The sequence below is a fragment of the Ranitomeya imitator genome, chromosome 3 (genome assembly GCF_032444005.1).
Source record: "Ranitomeya imitator isolate aRanImi1 chromosome 3, aRanImi1.pri, whole genome shotgun sequence".
Classification (NCBI taxonomy): Eukaryota; Metazoa; Chordata; class Amphibia; order Anura; family Dendrobatidae; genus Ranitomeya; species Ranitomeya imitator.
The window spans coordinates 400,862,976-400,889,004 of NC_091284.1; the positions used below are offsets into that span (position 1 = coordinate 400,862,976).

General features: G+C 40.3%; 1 protein-coding gene across 1 annotated transcript in view; it reads left to right on the forward strand.

Annotated features, from left to right (window-relative positions):
* VAV1 (vav guanine nucleotide exchange factor 1) overlaps positions 1–26,029 on the forward strand; it is a 203,611-nt gene that overhangs the window by 160,516 nt on the left and 17,066 nt on the right. Inside the window, exons 12-15 of the mRNA XM_069759816.1 lie at positions 4,579–4,665; positions 9,622–9,707; positions 11,010–11,142; positions 24,217–24,326. Of these exons, the coding sequence (XP_069615917.1) occupies positions 4,579–4,665; positions 9,622–9,707; positions 11,010–11,142; positions 24,217–24,326 (416 nt within the window). The remainder of the gene's footprint in view (positions 1–4,578; positions 4,666–9,621; positions 9,708–11,009; positions 11,143–24,216; positions 24,327–26,029) is intronic.

Here is a 26,029-nt window from a genome sequence, read left to right on the forward strand (position 1 = left end):
CGTTTCGCTCAACCCTAGCATTGACGAGTCTTGTCCGATACATGCGGCCAATTGCACTGCAATTTTAATCTCATCCAGATTCAAGATGCAAAAAAAATTGCAGGACAGCACAGAATCATTGAATAACATTAGTCAGAGTGCAATCCGATTTTTTTGCCGGATTTCACTCGTCCGATTTATACGCAGATGAGAATGAGCCCTAAGGCTAAGTTCCCATAGTGAGGATTTAGTGCATTTTTCAGCTGTGTATTTTCAGGTACAAAAAATGGAGTCTTAAGAGTTCCAGCAAAGTGTTGGGGATTTATATAAATCTTATACCCACTGTACTTTTTTATTAATGCAGTGTAAACTCACCTGTAGTGCAATTTTTTAAATCTGCAACATTCAATGTCAATTTCTCTTCCGGTAAATATGCATTTTACTTGTGGATTTTCTCCATAGACTTGAATGAGATGAGGAAAATCTGCTGATATAAAACACATATGTGCCTTTATTGCACTTCTGCAGCAGAGACGCACTACAAACACATGTAATGAGCTCATGTCTTAATGAGTAAAGTTTTAGCAAAGCTACGTAATGGGACATTTACAAAACAATGTACCTTTATTTAAGACATAACATATGAAAACAAAGACAAAAACTGCTGCAGAAAAAAATCTAAATAAAAATGCGTGTAAAAAAATGTACCGAAAATGGAATGAAAAAAATCCAGCAGTCTAATTTAGCTAATTGCACAAAAATGTTGCAGTAAATCTGCAGCATCAAAAGCTCGCCAAATACTCATTGTGTGAACTTGTTCTCAGACTACATGGTGCTTAGCATTTGGTATGTCATTACCGCATTGATTAACAGTATCTTATATAGTGGCATGTAAAAGTTTGGACACCTCTGGTCAAAATTACTGCTACTGTGAACAGAAAAGCAAGTTGAAGATTTTACATTTTAAAAAATTACAAACTGGAAAATGGGCTCATGCAAAAGTTTGGGCACCCTTCGAGATTTGTGTGCTGAGATATCTTTGACCAAGGTTTCAGACCTTATTTACCATAGCCTGTTTGGGTTATGACTTGTTCGCTATCATCATTAGGAAAGGCCAGATGATGCAAATTTCCCAGCTTTATAAAACCCAGCCTCCTCTAACCTTGCGCCAAAAAACTTCAGCCATGGTTCTACCAAGCAGCTGCTTAGCATTCTAAAAATGAAAATGGTGGAGGCCACCAAAGCAGGAGAAGGCTATAAGAAGATAGAAAAGCATTTTAAAGTTGCCCTTTCCTCAGTTTGAAATATAATTAAGACATCATTTCAAAGGAGTTACAATCCTGGGACAAATCTGGCCTTACATGGATAGGCAAAATACTAGCGATTAAATCACTAGTTCTCCCTAAAATCCTTTACATTTTTAGGACATTACCTTTAAACTTCCCGACCTCTTACCTAAACAAATTCCAATCCACTGTCTCCTCTTTCCTCTGGAATGGGAAAAAGGCAAGGGTAGCCAGGGATGTTCTTTTTAAGAGCAAATCCAATGGGGGACTCGGTCGACCAAACATCCAGGCATATTTTCAGGTGAACCTAATAAAACAAAGTATTTACTGGGTAAGGGAGAACACAAATCCAGCATGGATTGACCTAGAAAAATTACATGTTAATTTCCGCCCATTAAAAGAATGTTTAATTAATCATATTTTCCAACTAAATCGATATAAATTGCATCATTCTGTCTTCTTAGCTACAACCCAAGCATGGGATAAAATAGCTAAACACTTCAGAAACACAACAAACTGGCAAGGTTAAGTAACTTCCCACTCTCCCTGATCGCAACTATTGATAAATTCCAAATCCCAGAGAGATGGACCCAAACGGGCATAAAAAAAATAGGTGACATATTTGTCAACAACAACTTTCTAAGCTTTAGCGACATTAAACTAAAATTTAATATCCACCCATTAGACTTTATGCATTATTGCATTCTGAAAGAACGTGTTTAAAACTTCATCCATAAAGTACTCTCCAAAGGCAGAAGCTGTACACTTTCTACTCCGTAATATAGGGCAGGGGTGTCAAACTGCATTCCTCGAGGGCCGCAAACCATGCGTGTTTTCAAGATTTCCCTAGCATTGCACAAGGTGCTGCAATCATTATGTGTGTAGGTGATTAAATTATCACCTGTGCAGTACAAGGAAATCCTGAAAATATGACCTGTTTGCAGCCCTCGAGGAATGCAGTTTGACACCCCTGATATAAAGTGTTCTGGAGCACCAGATACTTATACAACCTTTTCAATAAAGACATCAAGTTCCAAATAAATATCTATATGTCCAGATGGGAAACAGACCTACAGATTTTTGCAAGTCTAGAACAGTGGAAGGTGCTATAAAATACACATCCTCCTCCAACATGTCCCACTACCACTTCATGAATCTTTTTATAAGATGCTAACTAGATGGTACATCACCCCAGCAAGACTATCACTCATCAACAGCGACTATTCACCCTTATGTTGGAGAGGATGTGGATCCAAAGGAGATCTGCTACACATTTTCTGGACATGCCCAAGGATTGCACTATTATGGAATCAGGTTTCCCTATTTATCATTAATCTCCTTAACAAAGACTACCCTCTCACCCCACAAGCAGCCTTGCTTTCCATAGGATTAGAAAATATTCATCGTTCAATGAGATATGTTATAGTACATATCTTTCTAATGGTCAAAAACCTGATCGCCTTCCACTGGAAACAACAAGACTCCCTACGAGTCTCTGACGTTGTCGACAGACTATACATCCATAACTCATTGGATCTCAAATTAGCTATGATCAACGGCCGCATTAATAAATATGAGAAGAAATGGAAACACTGGAACTCAAAATTTCCCAAACCTTGAACACAAGCCTAATCCTCTTTACAGGCTCCAAGTACCTCAGGACCTACTACTCAGTTCAATTTTTTTTTCATTGACATGTTAGTTTCATCACTGGTTTAACTTGTGTTACATATGCTAATTGTGAAAATAATCGACTTAATTGATAATCATAAGTAATACTTATACAGAATATGTAAAGTTGCTTGTTCTGAGTTCTCGACCCTAAGCCCCATCCGTTCTACCCTTGTATTACCCCCTTCTCCCAATGACCCTTCCCATTTCCCTTCTACATAAATCATCTCAGAGAATAGATGTAAAGAGAAAATGTCAATGTGCTCTGATAAAGATAATTTGTTACCTGTGAAAACATGCAAAATGTTAATAAAAAATATTGGTAAAAGAAATATAATTAAGAAATGGCAGTTAACAGAAACAGAGGAGGTCAATATGGTCTGGAATACCAAGCAAAATTTCAGTGAGCTGCTCATAGGATTGCTAGAGAGGCAAATCAGTACCCCCGCTTGACTGCAAAAGACCTTCTGAAAGATTTAGCAGACTCTGGAGTTGTGGTACTTTGTTCTACTGTTCAGAGATACCTGCACATGTGGCCTTCATGGAAGAGTAATCAGAAGAAAATATCTCCTGCGTCCTCACCATAAAAGTCAGCGTCAGAAGTATGCAAAAGAATATCTAAACTACCCTGATGCATTTTGGAAACAAGTCCTGTTGGCCAATTAGGTTAAAATAGAACTCTTTGGCCACAATGATCAATAGTATGTGTGGAGAAAAAAGGGCACAGAATTTCAGACAAAGAACATCTCGCCAACCATGAGTATGGTGGTGGCTCAATCATGCTTTGGGTTATATTGCAGCCAATGGCACCGGGATCATTTCACGGGTAGAACAAAATATGGATTCAATGAAATTTAAATAAATTTTTGATGCAAATATAACACCATCTGTAAAAAAGTTGAAGTTGAAAAGAGGATGGCTTCTACTAATGAATAATGATCTTAAACACATGTCAAAATTCACATTAGACTACCTCAGAAGGCCCAAGCTCAAGGTTTTACAGTCTCACAGTCCCCTGATCTGAACATCAATGTGTCTAGACCTCAAAAAAGCAGTGTATGCAACATGACCCAGGAATCTCACAGAACTGGAAGAATTTGCCAAGGAAGAATGGATGAAAATCCCTCAAACAAAAATTGAATAACTCTTGGTTGGTTACAAAAAGCATTTACCAGCTGTGATACTTTCAAAAGGGGGTGCTACTAGGTACTAACCATGCTGGGTGCCCAAACCTTAGCATCAACCCATTTGCCACTGTGCCATGGTAGCATCATATGTCCTGCACCAGTGATCTTCCTGCCAGCTGTTTTTGACAGCTTCTGTCTCCATCTCTGCATGCAAAGCACAGGAAGCACAGTGTAGGCAGCAGTAGTACCATATCTTGTATGACTCACAATGAAGGTGTATAGCATTTTACACAAAAATATCTTTTCATTAGAAAATTATTAAATTACCCTTAATTGTAACCTAAAATGTATTGTATTGATTGGAACTTTTGTTCATATATTGGAGAGCCACATGTATTACAACAAGAGGAAAATAGAAGAGAAATTTCATTCAAAATAAAGTGCTGCGGTGGTAACACAATTACAAACGAATATTAATTTTTCTTGTAAGTAAATGTGTTTTTGTTGCACCATAGGATTTGGCCCAATGTGTGAATGAAGTTAAGAGAGATAATGAGACAATCAAGCAAATCACCAACTTCCAGTGTTGTATTGAAAATCTGGTATGTGTTTATGTAGCTACACTGTCTGAGGAAAACTGACATTATGGGGTTAAATATAATGACTTAATAATACAAGATGGAGATGACAAATGATTTGCCTAATTTTTAGACAGTGTCACCTAAATCCTGCCATACACATTAGATTAATGTTGTCTGCACCTACCGATATTGACAGGTTCAGGTGACACTGCAATGTGTATGAGGGTCATCGGCCAACTGATTGTCGGGGACAAGTCTGATTCCGGTCTGCCAATCGCTTTGTTCTTCCGGAGATCAGCTGTTGCTAGACAAGTTGGGCAATGGCTTACACATATGCATCTTACGACTATTGCCTAACTTTACAAAACTTTTTGGTTGGATTACTTTTAGATCATTTGTTTGCACAAAAAATTGATGAACACCAGTAGGCAGTAAATAAATACCGGTAAATGGCATAATGCTATTTACAAATCATGCAACTGTGTTGACATAAAGTAAATTCCTGAGTACGCCGAAATACTCGGAGACCACCCAAGCATGCTTGGGAAAACCCGAGCAACGAGTATACTCACTCATCACTACTCTCTAAGGCTGGTTTCACATTTGCGTTTTTTTTTTGCGTTTTTGCGCAAAAAAACACATGCGTTTCCCCCCCTATACTTAACATTAAAAACGCATGCGTTTTTTTGCATGCGTTTTGATGCGTTTTTGCAACGCATTCGTTTTTTCTTTGCATGCGTTGTGTTGCAGAAATGCAACATGTAGTAATTTTAGCTGCGTTTTTTTGCCGCAAAAAAACGCATGCTTTTTTTGCGGCAAAAAAAAATTATTGATGTCTATGTAAACGCATGCGTTTTTAAGCACATGCGTTTGCATGCGTTTTTATAGAAAAACACAAGAATACACACTGATAAGCCACCCCCAAACCCTAACCCTAACCCTAAGGATCCTAACCCTAACCATAAGGGTTAGGGTTAGGATCCTTAGGGTTAGGGTTAGAGTTTGGGTTAGTGTTAAAGTTTGTGTTAGGGTTAGAGTTTGTGTTTTAGGGTTAGGGTTAGAGTTTGTGTTAGAGTTTGTGTTAGAGTTTGTGTTAGGGTTAGAGTTTGTGTTAGGGTTAGAGTTAGGGTTAGAGTTTGTGTTTTAGGGTTAGGGTTAGAGTTTGTGTTTTAGGGTTAGGGTTAGAGTTTGTGTTAGAGTTTGTGTTAGGGTTAGAGTTTGGGTACGGTTAGAGTTTGTGTTAGGGTTAGAGTTTGTGTTATAGGGTTAGGGTTAGAGTTTGTGTTAGAGTTAGAGTTTGTGTTAAGGTTAGGGTTAGAGTTAGAGTTTGGGTTAGGGTTAGAGTTTGTGTTTTAGGCTTAGGGTTAGGGTTAGAGTTTGTGTTTTAGGGTTAGGGTTAAGGTTAGGGTTAGAGTTTGTGTTAGCGTTTGGGTTAGGGTTAGAGTTTGTGTTAGAGTTTGTGTTAGGGTTAGGGGAAGGGTTAGAGTTAGAGTTTGGGTTAGAGTTTGTGGGTTAGGGTTAGAGTTTGTGTTTTAGGGTTCGGGTTAGTGTTAGAGTTTGTGTTAGAGTTTGTGTTAGGGTTAGGGTTTGTGTTAGAGTTTGGGTTAGGGTTAGAGTTTGGGTAAGGGTTAGAGTTTGTGTTTTAGGGTTAGGGTTAGAGTTTGTGTTAGAGTTTGTGTTAGGATTAGGGTTAGAGTTTGGGTAAGGGTTAGGGTTAGAGTTTGTGTTTTAGGGTTAGGGTTAGAGTTTGTGTTAGGGTTAGGGTTAGAGTTTGGGTTAGGGTTAGAGTTTGTGTTTTAGCGTTAGGGTTAGGGTTCGAGTTTGTGTTTTAGGGTTAGGGTTAGAGTTTGTGTTAGAGTTTGTGTTCGGGTTAGGCTTAGAGTTTGGGTAAGGGTTAGGGTTAGAGTTTGTGTTTTAGGGTTAGGGTTAGAGTTTGTGTTAGAGTTTGTGTTAGAGTTTGTGTTAGAGTTAGGGTTAGGGTTAGAGTTTGGGTTAGGGTTAGAGTTTGTGTTTTAGGGTTAGGGTTAGGATCCCTAGGGTTACTAGGGATCCTAACCCTAGGTATTTCTGTTTATAGTGGGTTTTCTAGTTGATTTTGATGATTGGCAGCTGTCACACACTTCTCATCATGCGTTTCAAAAACGCAAACGCAGGAAAAAACGCTTGTAAACGCGTCAAAACGCCGCGTTTGCTTTAAAACATGCAAAAACGCATGCGCCTAAAAAACACAGCGTTTAAATGCGTTTAAACGCGTTTTTGCACCAAATGCGTTTAAATGCGTTTGCGTTTAAAACGCTGCAGATCAAAACGCAAGTGTGAAACCAGCCTAACATATTTTCCTGGAATAAGTTTATTAATGGTAAAAACACAGTAAATAATCCATGGCTCTGATTTATCAAGTAATGTGAAATTCTCATATAAAACTGCCAGTAAACACATTACGTACAGAACAAAGGTGGAGTAAAGGCACACACCTCTTAATAAATTTGACGCATCATACTCCAGCATGCAAAACACCAGTCTTGAAGAATCAGGGTCTATCTATGAATATGGCCGTAGACCTCCCTCGTAGGTGTTTATTGGTCATCAGTATTTATAAACCAAAGCTACTGTGATCATCTATAGTGAACGGAGATACATTCTCCCCAGCTTCTCTGGTGCAATAATAGGGGGAAAGCAACTTGTGCTGCACCTAGTGCTGACCTCAAAGACCCAAGGGTTGTCAATAGTGATGAGCGAATATACTTGTTACATGAGATTTCCCAAGCACGCTCGGGGGTCCTCTGAGTATTTTTTAGTGCTCGGAGATTTAGTTTTCCTCACCTCAGCTGAATGATTTACATCTGTTAGCCAGCTTGATTACATATGGGGATTCCCTAGCAACCAGGCAACCCCCACATGTACTTATGCTGGCTAGTAGCTGTAAATCATTCAGCTGAGACAACGAAAACGAAATCTCCGAGCACTAAAAAATACTAAGTCACCCTTAGTGTGCTTGGGAAATCTCGAGTAACAAGTATATTCGCTCATCACTAGTTGTCAATCAAAGAAGAAGAGTGTAATAACATACATGACTTGTTATGGCCAATGTCATAAGCACGTGTTTGGAAAGCTGTTTCCAAGTGCTTCTTTCCCTGGTTTGCTCAATAAAATTATGATTCAATGTTCCAATTAAGATAAATATCAATATAAATTCTGGACCCATGGCTGTTTATTTATTTAAAGTGAACCTGAAATCTGCTCAATCCATGGGTAGCATGTATCATACATTGGCTGTATTAGTTCAGCCAGGTATATCCGACCTGGAAACACTGCAGTGTTTCAGAGAAAAACATACTTTTAGAAGCCGCAGGGGATCTAGCCTGGGTGAGTAGTCGAAAGGGCCATCATCAGGGACCAGCCTGTCCAACTAGCCTCCCATGTATGATGGTGCCTGACCTGCTTTGAAAGTATGTTTGTCAGTATTTCAGAGTCAAACATATATGGCTGAAATCATACCGCCAGTGGATCAGGCAACATGTATCAGATGTCAGGTTCTCTTTAACGTTGCAGCAATTTGTCTAGTTATTCAGATAACTAATTCATATAATTATTATTCCTAGAGTCACCATCTTAAAGGGAATCTACCAGTGGGTTTTTTGCTATTTAATCTGAGGGCAGCATGAGGTAGGGCCTGAGACACAGATATCAGTGATGTGTCACTTATTAGGCTCTGTACTGTTGTTTCAATACAATAAAAGTTTTATCAGCAGGAGATTAACATTACAGGACTACAGCTCCCCCTGTATCCTAGTCCAACTCCACCACTAATTAGCAGCTTACTGTCAATAGACAATGAATTGAAATTTTAAAAAAACTGACAGAGGATCCTGCTGTGATTAAAAACACCTGAGGCTAAAGGGTGGAGTGCTCAGTCAGAAGGCTAATGAATATAAATTTCAAAAAACTGACCATCACATCCAAATATAATCACAGCAGGACTCTACCCCTCCGCAGAGATATAGATTTCAGTCTAAGAGAGGACTCACATTTAGTTCCCATACAGATGAAGACTTTATTCTAAGAGAGAATTGGCATTAAGTTAGGTTCTGGAAACGAGAAACGGCTTAACGTAGCTTCCAGCTACACATGAATTGGCCAATTTATGCACTAAGCATTCTCAATTTTTCAGATTTCTAGTGCAGTAATGCAATTCAATTTTCATATTTCATATTTGCATGCTATGGCACTACAGAGTGCCATATGTTTCATTGTGTGTGAGTTGGTGACTCTAGGTAAGCATCTGTTCAGACCTAGATTATGTTTGGATGTGATGGTCAGTTTTTTAAATTTGTATTCATTAGCCTTCTGACTGAGAACTCTGCCTCTTAGCCTCAGGCGTTTTAATCACAGCAGGACCCTACCCCTCCACAGAGATATAGATTTCAGTCTAAGAGAGGAATCACATTAAGTTCCCATACAACTGAAGACATTATTCTAAGAGAGGATTGGCATTAAGTTAGGTCCTGGAAACGAGAATCGCCTTAACGAGGCTTACAGGTACACATGAATTGGCCAATTTATGCGCTAAGCATTCTCAATTTTTCAGATTTCTAGTGCAGTAATGCAATTTATTTCATATTTGCATGCTATGGCACTACAGAGTGCTGCTTTATTTATTTGATTGTCAATAGACAATGTACACAGAAAGGTGTGGTTGGGCGGGGTTTGCTTTCTGAGCTTTCCTACATCTATTGTGTCATAACTGATACATCATTGGAATCAGGGTCTCTTTTCCTGCATTATGCTGCTCTCAGATGAGGGAGCAAAAACTTACTGACAGATTCCCCTTAGTAGGTAGTTGATTAGGGGTTGTTTAACGCCAAAAGTCAGGAGGTGTAAACCTGCGCACAGTGTCCTGTTATTTGTTTTCACCAGTCTCAGTATCATAAACTGCCTATTTTTAAATCTAACCTTATTAACGTCTTCTCCCATTAGAATGAGTCGCTTGCTCAGTACGGAAGACCAAAAACTGATGGTGAGCTGAAAATCACTACTGCTGAAAAGAAATCAAAACTAGACAGGTATATGATCCTCTCAACATCTCATGCAGGTCATTGATCATAACATGCTATCACATGCTGTAATGTATAAAATATTACATCATACTTTGAAATGATCAGTATTCCAGTATTTTTGTATTTCCATTAATGTAGGACATTCACAATGTCACAGGCATGAGGGGAGCAAGCCAATGGCAAACACCTCTGATGGCGGCTTATCTTCTTGTTAATACAAGGATAGGACAGTTGAAAATCACCTGTTTAATCCCTTTCCGACATCGGGTGTAATAGTACGCCAATGTTGGATTCCCTCTCTTTGATGTGGACTCTGGCACTGACCCCACACCTTTTTCCGGCACATGTCAACTGTTTTCAACAGCTGACTTGTGTATCTAAAAGCCGCGGGTGGAATTGCGATCCACCCACAGCTGTTAACTAGTTAAATGCGACTATCAATCTCTGACAGCGGCATTTGACATGCACTTCCGGCAAGTGCACCAGAAAACCCGCCCATCGGTGACCCCGTTCACGTGATCGCGGGTCACCGATGGGTTGGCATGACAACCAGAGGTCTTCAGACTTCTATGGATGTTACTGTCGGATTGCTATGAGCACCGCCTGGTGGTCAGCGCTCATAGCAAGTGAGCGTTTCTGCTACATACAGGCGATCTGCTCATTGCTGTATGTAGCAGAACCGATCCGATTATGGCAGCTTCTAGTCTCCCATGGAGACTATTGAAGCATGCCAAAGGTAATAAAAAATGTTTTTAAAAATATAAAAAAAATATAAAAGTTCAAATCACTCACTCTTTTCAAAGAACATTGGTGTGTGAAAATCGGACAGCACCCGCATGGTCCGTGTGGCATCTGAGTTTTTGTCGCACCCATAGGCTTGCAGTGGCGAGTCTCAGCCGAGTCTCAGTGACAATCGCAGCATGCTGTGATTTTACACGCACGTCGAATACGCCTGCGAAAAAAAATGCTGATATGAGATGCCCCATAGATTAACACTGGGCTGAGTGCTTTGTGATGTTTTCTCGCATAGCACTCTACCGCATACAGTAGTGTGATCCCGGCCTAAGTGTTTGTATTTTAACTGGGCCAAACATTCAGATCGAAAAGGGGACAGCTCCCTTTAGATATTTAAGTATTTTTTATGCACAGGTTCAGTGTATATTGAAGTATAGAGAAGACTAAAGGCTGAACAGATGAAAAAAATGATCTCCGTTAACCCTATAACATAAATCATACAGGTCATGTAGGTCATGTTGTTCACTTATGCTTATATCTTACCATGCAGCATGCATTCTATGTGCTTTTCAGATATGCTTTTCTACTGGACCAGGCATTGCTAATCTGTAAAAGAAAGGGAGATTCATATGATCTCAAAGAATTCATTAAGCTTCAAAATTATCAAATCCGTGATGATTCATGTGGAGAAAAAGATAATAAAAAGGTACAAAATAATCAATAATGTTCCCCAATAAATTCAGGTTTACTAAGCTAAAAGTGCAAACAATGTACAGAGCTGCTGGGTGAGAAAAATAGAACATGATATTCTTGTGATTTTACGTATAATTTGTAAAAGTTAATGAACTGTTTGTTCACCAAGAGCACGTGCTTTGCTTTGTGCTTTACCAGTCATATTGTGCGGACAGTCGCCATTAAAAAGGAACCTGTCAGATCCCCCATGCCCTCCAATCCTGCAGCATTATTTAAATCCATGCTTTAAAAAAAGTATTCATAAGTTCCGTTTTTCTTATGCTAATTAGGCTTTGGCTAGTCCATGGGTTGTTTAGTTTTCCCAGACTAGACATCCCTCTCCGCATGTTATCACACACCTAAGGACATAATAAAATGATCTGCAAGAGCCGACATCATCGCCAGCTCCCTGAAAATCTCGCGCATGCACGTGGCTCCATTCATCAACGTCATAAAGCCCCATAAGTTGGGTGTACATTTCTGGCTTCAGTGGCACAGTGCGCATGACTGAAAATGCAGAAGATGTACGTGAGCTGTTTTCTACGCTTCTCATTATGCACAATGCACCTTTGAAGCCAAGAAGTATACCTTGCTTCAGAGGTGCAGTGGCGTGCCTGAAGAAAGCCGCGTGCATTTGCAAGGTTTGCAGAGCGTTGGCGATGACGCTGGCTCCTGCAAATCATGTTATCATGCCCATAGGGAATGATAACATGAAAAGAGGTGTAGAAATCGCAGGAACACAGGATACAGTGATGAGCAGGAGGCAGAACAAGAGTTAAAGGGTTTATTACAAGGGATACTCCACGCAGGGAGAGTATTATTGATAAAGGGAGCAGGTGAAAGCGAAACACATAAAATAGGGGTAACGAAACAGTTGGCTAAACAGGCAAACTTATCAGTCTGAAGTTTTCAGGGCGGTGAAGGCCTGTACTCCCACAGTGGCGCCGAAGAAAGCGCGTGAAGTCCCTGGCTTGGTCTTGAAGGAAACCGAGGCACTGTCTCCTGAAGGAAATGGTGTGTCCGGGTACTCTTGAGTGAGGTCCTGCGGGGACGGAGCAACGTATGGGTCGTGACACAGTCTCTGTTAACACCAGAGTGCTGCAGAGTTCAGTGGCGGAGGCAGGATGTACGACAGACGACTCCCGCGCCCGCGTTAGACTGAGGAACGGCACGTGCAGCCAATTCAGTGTTACATCTAGGTGAAGGAACACAGTCAATTCTCTCATGGTCAGCAGGGGAGCAAGGTAGTGTACGGCAGTGAGGAGTGGTGATGTGGCGTCGCCTCATGGAGCGAGAGTTAACTGTCTCCTGTTGCGTGCTCTGCCTTCCCACCGAGTCTCCCCTTTTCCCATGCGCATCGTCTTTTATGTCAGTCACGCCCACTTCAGACAAGTGCAAAGGTCCGTCCAGGTCTAAATGCTTTCCCTCAAAAAATGTTCATCAGACCAAATAGAGTTTTTTTTATAAACATAATATTAATTTTATTTAAATAAAATCACAATTATATCACTACAACAATTCATATACTGAAATCTTTATTGCAAAAATAAGAATATAAAAACAATTAAAAAGGATTAAAAATATACATAACGTATAAAATGTATATATATATATATATATATATATATATATTTATATATATATATATATATATATATATATATATATATATATCTCCTATACCGTGGTTTATGGAGATCAAAATTTATTGGAACATATGTATGTGCAGGACAGGGAAAACCCAAACTTATTGGCATAAATAAATAATAAATACCGTATATACTCGAGTATAAGCCGACCCGAATATAAGCCGACCCCCCTAATTTTGCCACAAAAAACTGGGAAAACTTATTGACTCGAGTATAAGCCTAGGGTAGAAAATGCAGCATTTACCGGTGAATTTCAAAAATAAAAATAGATGCTCCATACCGTTCATTATTGCCCCATAGATGCTCCATATACAACTGTGCTATATAGAATGCTCTGCACCTTTGATTATGGCCCCATAGGTGCTCCTTATAATGCTGTGCCCCATATATGCTCTGCAGCTTTATGGCCCCATAGGTGCTCCTTATAATGCTGTGCCCCATATATGCTCTGCACCTTTATGGCCCCATAGGTGCTCCTTATAATGCTGTGCCCCATTTATGCTCTGCACCTTTATGGCCCCATAGGTGCTCCTTATAATGCTGTGCCCCATATATGCTCTGCACCTTTATGGCCCCATAGGTGCTCCTTATAATGCTGTGCCCCATATATGCTCTGCACCTTTATGGCCCCATAGGTGCTCCTTATAATGCTGTGCCCCATATATGCTCTGCACCTTTATGGCCCCATAGGTGCTCCTTATAATGCTGTGCCCCATTTATGCTCTGCACCTTTATGGCCCCATAGGTGCTCCTTATAATGCTGTGCCCCATATATGCTCTGCACCTTTATGGCCCCATAGGTGCTCCTTATAATGCTGTGCCCCATATATGCTCTGCACCTTTATGGTCCCATAGGTGCTCCTTATAATGCTGTGCCCCATATATGCTCTGCACCTTTATGGCCCCATAGGTGCTCCTTATAATGCTGTGCCCCATATATGCTCTGCACCTTTATGGCCCCATAGGTGCTCCTTATAATGCTGTGCCCCTTATATGCTCTGCACCTTTATGGCCCCATAGGTGCTCCTTATAATGCTGTGCCCCTTATATGCTCTGCACCTTTATGGCCCCATAGGTGCTCCTTATAATGCTGTGCCCCATATATACTCTGCACCTTTGATTATGGCCCCATAGATGCTCCTTATAATGCTGTGCCCCTTATATGCTCTGCACCTTTATGGCCCCATAGGTGCTCCTTATAATGCTGTGCCCCATATATGCTCTGCACCTTTATGGCCCCATAGATGCTCCTTATAATGCTGTGCCCCATATATGCTCTGCACCTTTATGGCCCCATAGGTGCTCCTTATAATGCTGTGCCCCATATATACTCTGCACCTTTGATTATGGCCCCATAGATGCTCCTTATAATGCTGTGCCCCTTATATGCTCTGCACCTTTATGGCCCCATAGGTGCTCCTTATAATGCTGTGCCCCTTATATGCTCTGCACCTTTATGGCCCCATAGGTGCTCCTTATAATGCTGTGCCCCTTATATGCTCTGCACCTTTATGGCCCCATAGGTGCTCCTTAGAATGCTGCCCCATATATGCTCTGCACCTTTATGGCCCCATAGGTGCTCCTTATAATGCTGTGCCCCATATATGCTCTGCACCTTTATGGCCCCATAGGTGCTCCTTATAATGCTGTGCCCCTTATATGCTCTGCACCTTTATGGCCCCATAGGTGCTCCTTATAATGCTGTGCCCCATATATGCTCTGCACCTTTATGGCCCCATAGGTGCTCCTTATAATGCTGTGCCCCATATATACTCTGAACCTTTGATTATGGCCCCATAGGTGCTCCTTATAATGCTGTGCCCCATATATACTCTGCACCTTTGATTATGGCCCCATAGGTGCTCCTTATAATGCTGTGCCCCATATATGCTCTGCACCTTTGATTATGGCCCCATAGATGCTCCTTATAATGCTGTGCCATATATGCTCTGCACCTTTATGGCCCCAGAGGTGCTCCTTAGAATGCTGTGCCCCATATATGCTCTGCACCTTTATGGCCCCATAGATGCTCCTTATAATGCTGTGCCCCTTATATGCTCTGCACCTTTATGGCCCCATAGGTGCTCCTTATAATGCTGTGCCCCTTATATGCTCTGCACCTTTATGGCCCCATAGGTGCTCCTTATAATGCTGTGCCCCTTATATGCTCTGCACCTTTATGGCCCCATAGGTGCTCCTTAGAATGCTGCTGGTGCTGCCATAAAAAAAAAAAAAAATCACATACTCACCTCTCTTCTCAGGACGCCGGCGCTTTCAATATTTACCTGCTCCTCTGCGGCTCCGTCTCCAGCACTGACGCTCAGCAGAGGGCGCGCACTGACTACGTCACAGCGCCCTCTAACCTGAGCGTCACTGCTAGAGGACGCTGCAGACGGAGCCGGAGCGAGGAGCAGGTAATTATAGCGTTGCGCTCCCCTTACCTGCTGCGGCGCGGTCCCTGCAGTCCCTGGCTTCTCCGGCGCTGCAGCTTCTTCCTGTAATTGAGCGGTCACATGGCACCGATCATTTACAGCAATGAATATGCGGCTCCTCCCCTATGGTGGAGCCGGCCTATTCATTTCTGTAATGAGCGGTGCCATGTGACCGCTCAGTACAGGAAGAATCTGCAGCGCCGGAGAAGCCAGGGACTGCAGGGACCGCGCTGGGAGCAGGTAAGTATGATTACACAGCCCCCGCTCCCCCTCCCCTGCTGACACCCGGGTATATGACTCGAGTATAAGCCGAGAGGGGGACTTTCAGCCCAAAAAAATGGGCTGAAAATCTCGGCTTATACTCGAGTATATACGTATATAAATATATGTAATACTAAAATTAAAATTAATTGGCAGCAAAAGAATCCATTAGTAATATATATAAATGTGTGTTACTATATTTGAAAACTAAAATATATATATATATATATATGTATATATATATATATATATATATATATATATACAGTGGGGCAAAAAAGTATTTAGTCAGTCAGCAATAGTGCAAGTTCCACCACTTAAAAAGATGAGAGGCGTCTGTAATTTACATCATAGGTAGACCTCAACTATGGGAGACAAACTGAGGAAAAAAAATCCAGAAAATCACATTGTCTGTTTTTGTATCATTTTTTTTGCATATTATGGTGGAAAATAAGTATTTGGTCAGAAACAAACAATCAAGATTTCTGGCTCTCACAGACCTGTAACTTCTTCTTTAAGAGTCTCCTCTTTCCTCCACTCATTACCTGTAGTAATGGCACCTGTTTAAACTTGTTATCAGTATAAAAAGACACCTGTGCACACCCTCAAACAGTCTGACTCCAAACTCCACTATGGTGAAGACCAAAGAGCTGTCAAAGGACACCAGAAACAAAATTGTAGCCCTGCACCAGGCTGGGAAGACTGAATCTGCAATAGCCAACCAGCTTGGAGTGAAGAAATCAACAGTGGGAGCAATAATTAGAAAATGGAAGACATACAAGACCACTGATAATCTCCCTCGATCTGGGGCTCCACGCAAAATCCCACCCCGTGGGGTCAGAATGATCACAAGAACGGTGAGCAAAAATCCCAGAACCACGCGGGGGGACCTAGTGAATGAACTGCAGAGAGCTGGGACCAATGTAACAAGGCCTACCATAAGTAACACACTACGCCACCATGGACTCAGATCCTGCACTGCCAGACGTGTCCCACTGCTTAAGCCAGTACATGTCCGGGCCCGTCTGAAGTTTGCTAGAGAGCATTTGGATGATCCAGAGGAGTTTTGGGAGAATGTCCTATGGTCTGATGAAACCAAACTGGAACTGTTTGGTAGAAACACAACTTGTCGTGTTTGGAGGAAAAAGAATACTGAGTTGCATCCATCAAACACCATACCTACTGTAAAGCATGGTGGTGGAAACATCATGCTTTGGGGCTGTTTCTCTGCAAAGGGGCCAGGACGACTGATCCGGGTACATGAAAGAATGAATGGGGCCATGTATCGTGAGATTTTGAGTGCAAACCTCCTTCCATCAGCAAGGGCATTGAAGATGAAACGTGGCTGGGTCTTTCAACATGACAATGATCCAAAGCACACCGCCAGGGCAACGAAGGAGTGTCTTCGTAAGAAGCATTTCAAGGTCCTGGAGAGGCCTAGCCAGTCTCCAGATCTCAACCCTATAGAAAACCTTTGGAGGGAGTTGAAAGTCCGTGTTGCCAAGCGAAAAGCCAAAAACATCACTGCTCTAGAGGAGATCTGCATGGAGGAATGGGCCAACATACCAACAACAGTGTGTGGCAACCTTGTGAAGACTTACAGAAAACGTTTGACCTCTGTCATTGCCAACAAAGGATATATTACAAAGTATGGAGATGAAATTTTGTTTCTGACCAAATACTTATTTTCCACCATAATATGCAAATAAAATGTTAAAAAAACAGACAATGTGATTTTCTGGATTTTTTTTTCTCAGTTTGTCTCCCATAGTTGAGGTCTACCTATGATGTAAATTACAGACGCCTCTCATCTTTTTAAGTGGTGGAACTTGCACTATTGCTGACTGACTAAATACTTTTTTGCCCCACTGTATATATAAATAAATCAGGTAGCAAAAAGTATAAATATGTGTATATGATATTATTTAACCCAATATTATAATTTAATTAGTGTAGTGCCATACTGCAATCAATAAAATATACAAAGTAAATACAAAACTAGACACAAAATGTGACAACCAAAATAACAAGTGCATAAAAGATATGTCACCAAAATATAATTATACACTAGACCACAGTTGCTGCCAAAAGTGCCATTGAAAATTAGTGCAATATACCAACCAGTGTCAGGATGCCACAGCCCCGCACACACCACTCCAACGCACGTTTCGCTTGCCGCTTCGTCAGGGAGTCTCCTGTCTAGTTTTGTATTTACTTTATATATTTTATTGATTGCACTTTGGCACTACACTAATTAAATTATAATGTTGGGTTAAATAATATCATATACACATATTTATACTTTTTGCCACCTGATTTATTTTTATATATATATATATATATATATATATATATATATACACATGTATATATATATATATATATATATATATATACTAGCTGAAGAGCCCGGCGTTGCCTGGGCATAGTAAATATCTGTGGTTAGTTATAGCACCTCACTTCTCTTATTTTCCCATCACGCCTCTCATTTTCCCAATCACATCTTTCATTTTCCCCCTCATATCTCTCATTTTCTCCCTTACACCTCTCATTTTCTCCCTCACTCCTCTCATTCCCCCCTAACACTCGTCATTTCGACCTCACATCTGTCATTTTCCGATCACTCCACTATTTTCCCTCACTCCTCTCATTTTGCACTCACACCTTTTCATTTTCACCTCAGTATATACATGTTGGTCATCTCCCTTATATATAGTATACACCTGTATGTCATCTCCTGTATATAGTATATACCTGTATGTCATCTCCCCTGTATATATAATATACCTGCTGTGTGTCATCTCCCCTGTATATAGTATATACCTGTATGTCATCTCCTTCTATATATAGTATATACCTGTATGTCATCTCCTATATATAGTATATACCTGTATGTCATCTCCTCCTGTATATAGTATATACCTGTGTGTCATCTCCCCTGTATATAGTATATATCTGTGTGTCATCTCCTCCTGTATATAGTATGCGCGTGGCGAGTTTTGAGTGGCGACTTTTGTGTTTCGACTTTTATGTGGCGAGGTTGGTGTATTTGTGGTGAAATGTGTGCTGAGGGTAATATGTGTTCAAGCACCATTGAAGCTCTAAAAAACTATAGGGAGAAAAATACTTTATCTAAAAAACTAATTAAAGCTGCCAAAAAGGAAACAGAGAAGCACATTGCTAAGGAGAGTAAAACTAATCCCAAACTGTTCTTCAACTATATCAATAGTAAAAGAATAAAAACTGAAAATGTAGGCCCCTTAAAAAATAGTGAGGAAAGAATGGTTGTAGATGACGAGGAAAAAGCTAACATATTAAACACCTTCTTCTCCACGGTATTCACGGTGGAAAATGAAATGCTAGGTGAAATCCCAAGAAACAATGAAAACCCTATATTAAGGGTCACCAATCTAACCCAAGAAGAGGTGCGAAACCGGCTAAATAAGATTAAAATAGATAAATCTCCGGGCCCGGATGGCATACACCCACGAGTACTAAGAGAACTAAGTAATGTAATAGATAAACCATTATTTCTTATTTTTAGTGACTCTATAGCGACAGGGTCTGTTCCGCAGGACTGGCGCATAGCAAATGTGGTGCCAATATTCAAAAAGGGCTCTAAAAGTGAACCTGGAAATTATAGGCCAGTAAGTCTAACCTCTATTGTTGGTAAAATATTTGAAGGGTTTCTGAGGGATGTTATTCTGGATTATCTCAATGAGAATAACTGTTTAACTCCATATCAGCATGGGTTTATGAGAAATCGCTCCTGTCAAACCAATCTAATCAGTTTTTATGAAGAGGTAAGCTATAGGCTGGACCACGGTGAGTCATTGGACGTGGTATATCTCGATTTTTCCAAAGCGTTTGATACCGTGCCGCACAAGAGGTTGGTACACAAAATGAGAATGCTTGGTCTGGGGGAAAATGTGTGTAAATGGGTTAGTAACTGGCTTAGTGATAGAAAGCAGAGGGTGGTTATAAATGGTATAGTCTCTAACTGGGTCGCTGTGACCAGTGGGGTACCGCAGGGGTCAGTATTGGGACCTGTTCTCTTCAACATATTCATTAATGATCTGGTAGAAGGTTTACACAGTAAAATATCGATATTTGCAGATGATACAAAACTATGTAAAGCAGTTAATACAAGAGAAGATAGTATTCTGCTACAGATGGATCTGGATAAGTTGGAAACTTGGGCTGAAAGGTGGCAGATGAGGTTTAACAATGATAAATGTAAGGTTATACACATGGGAAGAGGGAATCAATATCACCATTACACACTGAACGGGAAACCACTGGGTAAATCTGACAGGGAGAAGGACTTGGGGATCCTAGTTAATGATAAACTTACCTGGAGCAGCCAGTGCCAGGCAGCAGCTGCCAAGGCAAACAGGATCATGGGGTGCATTAAAAGAGGTCTGGATACACATGATGAGAGCATTATACTGCCTCTGTACAAATCCCTAGTTAGACCGCACATGGAGTACTGTGTCCAGTTTTGGGCACCGGTGCTCAGGAAGGATATAATGGAACTAGAGAGAGTACAAAGGAGGGCAACAAAATTAATAAAGGGGATGGGAGAACTACAATACCCAGATAGATTAGCGAAATTAGGATTATTTAGTCTAGAAAAAAGACGACTGAGGGGCGATCTAATAACCATGTATAAGTATATAAGGGGACAATACAAATATCTCGCTGAGGATCTGTTTATACCAAGGAAGGTGACGGGCACAAGGGGGCATTCTTTGCGTCTGGAGGAGAGAAGGTTTTTCCACCAACATAGAAGAGGATTCTTTACTGTTAGGGCAGTGAGAATCTGGAATTGCTTGCCTGAGGAGGTGGTGATGGCGAACTCAGTCGAGGGGTTCAAGAGAGGCCTGGATGTCTTCCTGGAGCAGAACAATATTGTATCATACAATTATTAGGTTCTGTAGAAGGACGTAGATCTGGGTACTTATTATGATGGAATATAGGCTGAACTGGATGGACAAATGTCTTTTTTCGGCCTTACTAACTATGTTACTATGTAACTATGTATGTTACATGGTAGTGTGTGGCGCATTTTGTGTGTGTTCATATCCCCGTGTGTGGTGAGTATCCCATGTCGGGGCCCCACCTTAGCAACTGTACGGTATATACTCTTTGGCGCCATCGCTCTCATTCTTTAAGTCCCCCTTGTTCACATCTGGCAGCTGTCAATTTGCCTCCTACACTTTTCCTTTCATTTTTTCCCATTATGTAGATAGGGGCAAAATTGTTTGGTGAATTGGAAAGCGCGGGTTAAAATTTCACCTCACAACGTAGCCTATGACGCTCTCAGGGTCCAGACGTGTGACTGTGCAAAATTTTGTTTCTGTAGCTGCGACGCCTCCAACACTTTTCCTTTCACTTTTTTCCCCATTATGTAGATAGGGGCAAAATTGTTTGGTGAATTGGAAAGCGCGGGGTTAAAATTTCACCTCACAACGTAGCCTATGACGCTCTCAGGGTCCAGACGTGTGACTGTGCAAAATTTTGTTGCTGTAGCTGCGACGCTTCCAACACTTTTCCTTTCACTTTTTTCCCCATTATGTAGATAGGGGCAAAATTGTTTGGTGAATTGGAACGCGCGGGGTTAAAATTTCGCCTCACAACATAGCCTATGACGCTCTCGGGGTCCAGACGTGTGACTGTGCAAAATTTTGTGGCTGTAGCTGCGACGGTGCAGATGCCAATCCCGGACATACATACACACATACACACACACACACATACACACATTCAGCTTTATATAGTAGATATATATATACATATATATATATATATATATATATGTATAAATATATATATATATTTTTTAAATTTTCAAATATAGTAACACTTATTTATATATATATTATTAATGGATTCTTTTGCTGCCAATTAATTTTAATTTTAGTATTACATATATTTATATATTTATTATTTATTTATGCCAATCAGTTTGGGTTTGCCCTGTCCTGCACATACAGTTAGGGCCAGAAATATTTGGACAGTGACACAAGTTTTGTTATTTTAGCTGTTTACAAAAACATGTTCAGAAATAAAATTATATATGTAACTAGATGGCAGCCCGATTCTAAAGAATCGGGAGTCTAGAATCCATATATACTTGAAATTCGGCAGGAGCTTGAAGAGCAACGTCACTGGGCCCGCCTCCACGCAGTAGAAACTTGCTGTGAGGTAAAAATTCAAAAATCACACCAAAATGGCGGGCGGAGTGTGTCACAGTACGGCACATTTCTGTAATTGCATTTGGAAGCTGTTGCTGTGAGCAGACAACATGTGGTCAAAGTAACTCTCAATTGAGGTGAAGCAGAACATCCTGAGGCTGAAAAAAAAGAAAAAATCCATCAGAGAGATAGCAGACATGCTTGGAGTAGCAAAATCAACAGTTGGGTACATTCTGAGAAAAAAGGAATTGACTGGTGAGCTTGGGAACTCAAAAAGGCCTGGGCGTCCACGGATGACAACAGTGGTGGATGATCGCCGCATACTTAATTTGGTGAAGAAGAACCCGTTCACAACATCAACTGAAGTCCAGAACACTCTCAGTGAAGTAGGTGTATCTGTCTCTAAGTCAACAGTAAAGAGAAAACTCCATGACAGTAAATACAAAGGGTTCACATCTAGATGCAAACCATTCATCAATACCAAAAATAGACAGGCCAGAGTTAAATTTGCAGAAAAACACCTCAAGAAGCCAGCTCAGTTCTGGAAAAGTATTCTATGGACAGATGAGACAAAGATCAACCTGTACCAGAATGATGGGAAGAAAAAAGTTTGGAGAAGAAAGGGAACGGCACATGATCCAAGGCACACCACATCCTCTGTAAAACATGGTGGAGGCAACGTGATGGCATGGGCATGCATGGCTTTCAATGGCACTGGGTCACTTGTGTTTATTGATGACATAAGAGCAGACAAGAGTAGCCGGATGAATTCTGAAGTGTACCGGGATATACTTTCAGCCCAGATTCAGCCAAATGCTGCAAAGTTGATTGGACGGCGCTTCATAGTACAGATGGACAATGACCCCAAGCATACAGCCAAAGCTACCCAGGAGTTCATGAGTGCCAAAAAGTGGAACATTCTGCAATGGACAAGTCAATCTCCAGATCTAAACCCAATTGAGCATGCATTTCACTTGCTCAAATCCAGACTTAAGACGCAAAGACCCACAAACAAGCAAGACCTGAAGGCTGCGGCTGTAAAGGCCTGGCAAATCATTAAGAAGGAGGAAACCCACCGTTTGGTGATGTCCATGGGTTCCAGACTTAAGGCAGTGATTGCCTCCAAAGGATTTGCAACAAAATATTGAAAATAAAAATATTTTGTTTGGGTTATGTTTATTTGTCCAATTACTTTTGACCTCCTAAAATGTGGAGTGTTTGTAAAGAAATGTGTACAATTCCTACATTTTCTATCAGATATTTTTGTTCAACCCTTCAAATTAAACGTTACAATCTGCACTTGAATTCTGTTGTAGAGGTTTCATTTCAAATCAAATGTGGTGGCATGCAGAGCCCAACAAGCGAAAATTGTGTCACTGTCCAAATATTTCTGGCCCTAACTGTACATATGTTTCATTAAATTTTGATCTCCGTAAACCGCGGTATAGGATATATATATATATATACATATATATATATATATATATACATATATATATATATATATATATATATATATATATATATATATACGCAGAACCACTCGAGAAAAATTTGTAGAGTGAACGGCACCAGAGGAGTACACTGTCAGGACTTGGACACACGTGACTCCACTTTAACAGCTTGCACGAAATCTCAGGGATCGAGGTGCTCAGCATTAATAGCATAAAGTCTGTGATACAAAAAATTGAAAGAAATGCGGCACTCACCCTTTTTGCTTGTGAAATCGTGCCCTGGACCCGTTGAAGCACATTGAGTGCGAAACGGCCGTCGTCCACTTTCTCTCCCTGCACCCTCCTGCACGCCTGATGTATTACATGGACATGTAACAATTTCTTCATGTCAGTCCCATAAAAATAGCACGATTTCACAAGCAAAAAGGGTGAGTGCCGCATTTCTTTCAATATATATATATATATATATATATATATATACATTTTATATGTTATGTATATTTTTAATCCTTTTTAATTGTTTTTATATTCTTATTTTTGTCAATATCAATAAAGATTTCAGTATATGAATTGTTGCGGTGATATAATTGTGATTTTATTTAAATAAAATTAATATTATGTTTATAAAAAAACTCTTATTTGGTCTGATGAATATTTTTTGAGGGTTATAGATTGTAGTTTTATTCATTGATCATACAAGGTCATTATTTCTGGTATTTCTTTTCTATATAGGATTTTGCTAAATGCTTTCCCCCCTGCAACAATGGTGACAGTCCCGATGGTTTCGGGACCGGCAGAAGTGAGGCACCACCGCTCCAGTCCATCTTCCTACAGAGGGATGACTAATCAAGGGAAACATACGCCTCATCAACTAGTCAAAGGCCTAACTAGCATAAGAAAAACGGAGCTTATAAATTCCCTGGTTAGGCAGGGAATTTAATGTGTTTGAACAGCCATCCATCAGACAAGCCTTGTTTCTTAAAGAGCTCTCACTGTCCAGTTGCCTTTACCATCCATACCATGCAGTCATTCATTTTCCTTCTCTTATCTTTCAGTGGTCGCACATGTTCTATCTGATTGATTCTCGCGGATCTCACGGATATGAGCTTTACTTCAAGACTCGGGAACTGAAGAAGAAGTGGATGGAACAGTTTGAAATGGCTCTGTGAGTGACTGAAATACAGTATATATTTCTAAATTACCCCGGTTCAAACATGATTACATTGTCATATATACAATGCCTTGAAAAAGTATTCATACCCATGAACGATTCCACATTTTTTTCCCATTACACTCACAAACTTAAATGTTTTTTAATTTGGGTTTTATCTGATTTACCAACCCAAAGTAGCAAGCATTTCTTAAGTTGAAAGGAAATTATATATTTTGTTTCTAATTATTTTAAAAATATAAATCTGAAATTTGTGACATGCCTTTGTATACAGCCCCACTGAGTCAATACTTTGTAGGACCACCTTTCACTGCAATTACTGCTTCAAGTCTTTTCAGATATGCATCTGACAGCTTTGAAAATCTAGAGGCTGACATTTTTGTCAATTCTTCTTTGCAGCCTAGCTCTGGCCCAGTGGGATTGGATAGAAAGCGTCTGTGAACAGCAATTTTCAAGTCTACCCACAGATTCTCAGTGGAATGTAGGCCTGGACTTTGACTGGGCCATTCAAACACATGAATATGAATTGATCTAAACCATTCCATTGTAGCTCTGGCAGTATGTTTAGGGTTGTTGTCCTACTGAAAAGTGAACCTACACCCCAGTCTCAAGTATTTTGCAGCTTCTAACAGGTTTTCATCAAGGACTGCCCTGTATTCAGCTGCATCTTCCCATCAACTCTAACCAGCTTTCCTGTCACTGCTGAAGAAAAGCACCTCCACAGCATGACACTGCCACCACCATGTTTGATGGTAGGGATGTTGTTTTCAGTGTGATGTGCAGTGCAAGTTTTCCACAACACATAGCGTTTTGCATTTAGCCAAAAAGTTGGTCTCATCTAACTATAGCCCCTTCTTCCACATGCTAGCTGTGTCCCCTACCTAGCATTTTGCAAACTGCAAACAAGACTTCTTATGGCTTGCTTTCAGAAATGGCATTCTTCTTGCCATTCTTCAATAAAGGACATATTTGTGGAGTATACAACTAAGACCGGTGTCACACTTCTGTACAATACGGCTGAGTGCTATGAGATAAAACATTGCATAGCCCAGTGTTAGTCTATGGGCCAGCTCACATCTGCGATTATTTTCTCATGCTAAATCGGCATGCGAGAACAATCACAAGCATGCTGCGATTGGCACTGAGACACAGGTGGATTCAATTTACCAAGTATGTGACTTCTGGATGCAATTGGTCATTCAAGATGATATTTAGGGGTATCAAATTACAGTGGGTTTCATACAAATGCACTTCACAATTTTCTGCTTTAAATTTAAAAAAAAAATTAGAAAACCATGCACACTTCACAAATACTTGCTACATGGTGTTGGTATTTCACATAAAGTCCCTAAAAAATAAATTTTAATTTGTGGGTGTAAAGTGCAAAAATGTGGAAAAGTTCATGGAGTGTGAATATTTTTTCAAGGCACTGTATATACATATTCGAAATCATCTAACTGTACAAAATCCAAGTATGCATACTACATTCCCAACAAGATAAATGCAGGATTGCACCACATCAAAATTTTAAAATATGCTATGTCTACAGTTTCAGTAATCAAAACCATTAAATACTTTAGATTTATATACATACACTTTTCAACACTAAAATCCCAACACTAAGAAGGAAAAGTCATCTAATTATGTAAACCAGAGGATTAAAAGACGCTAATTATATACAAATGATGAAAAAATGT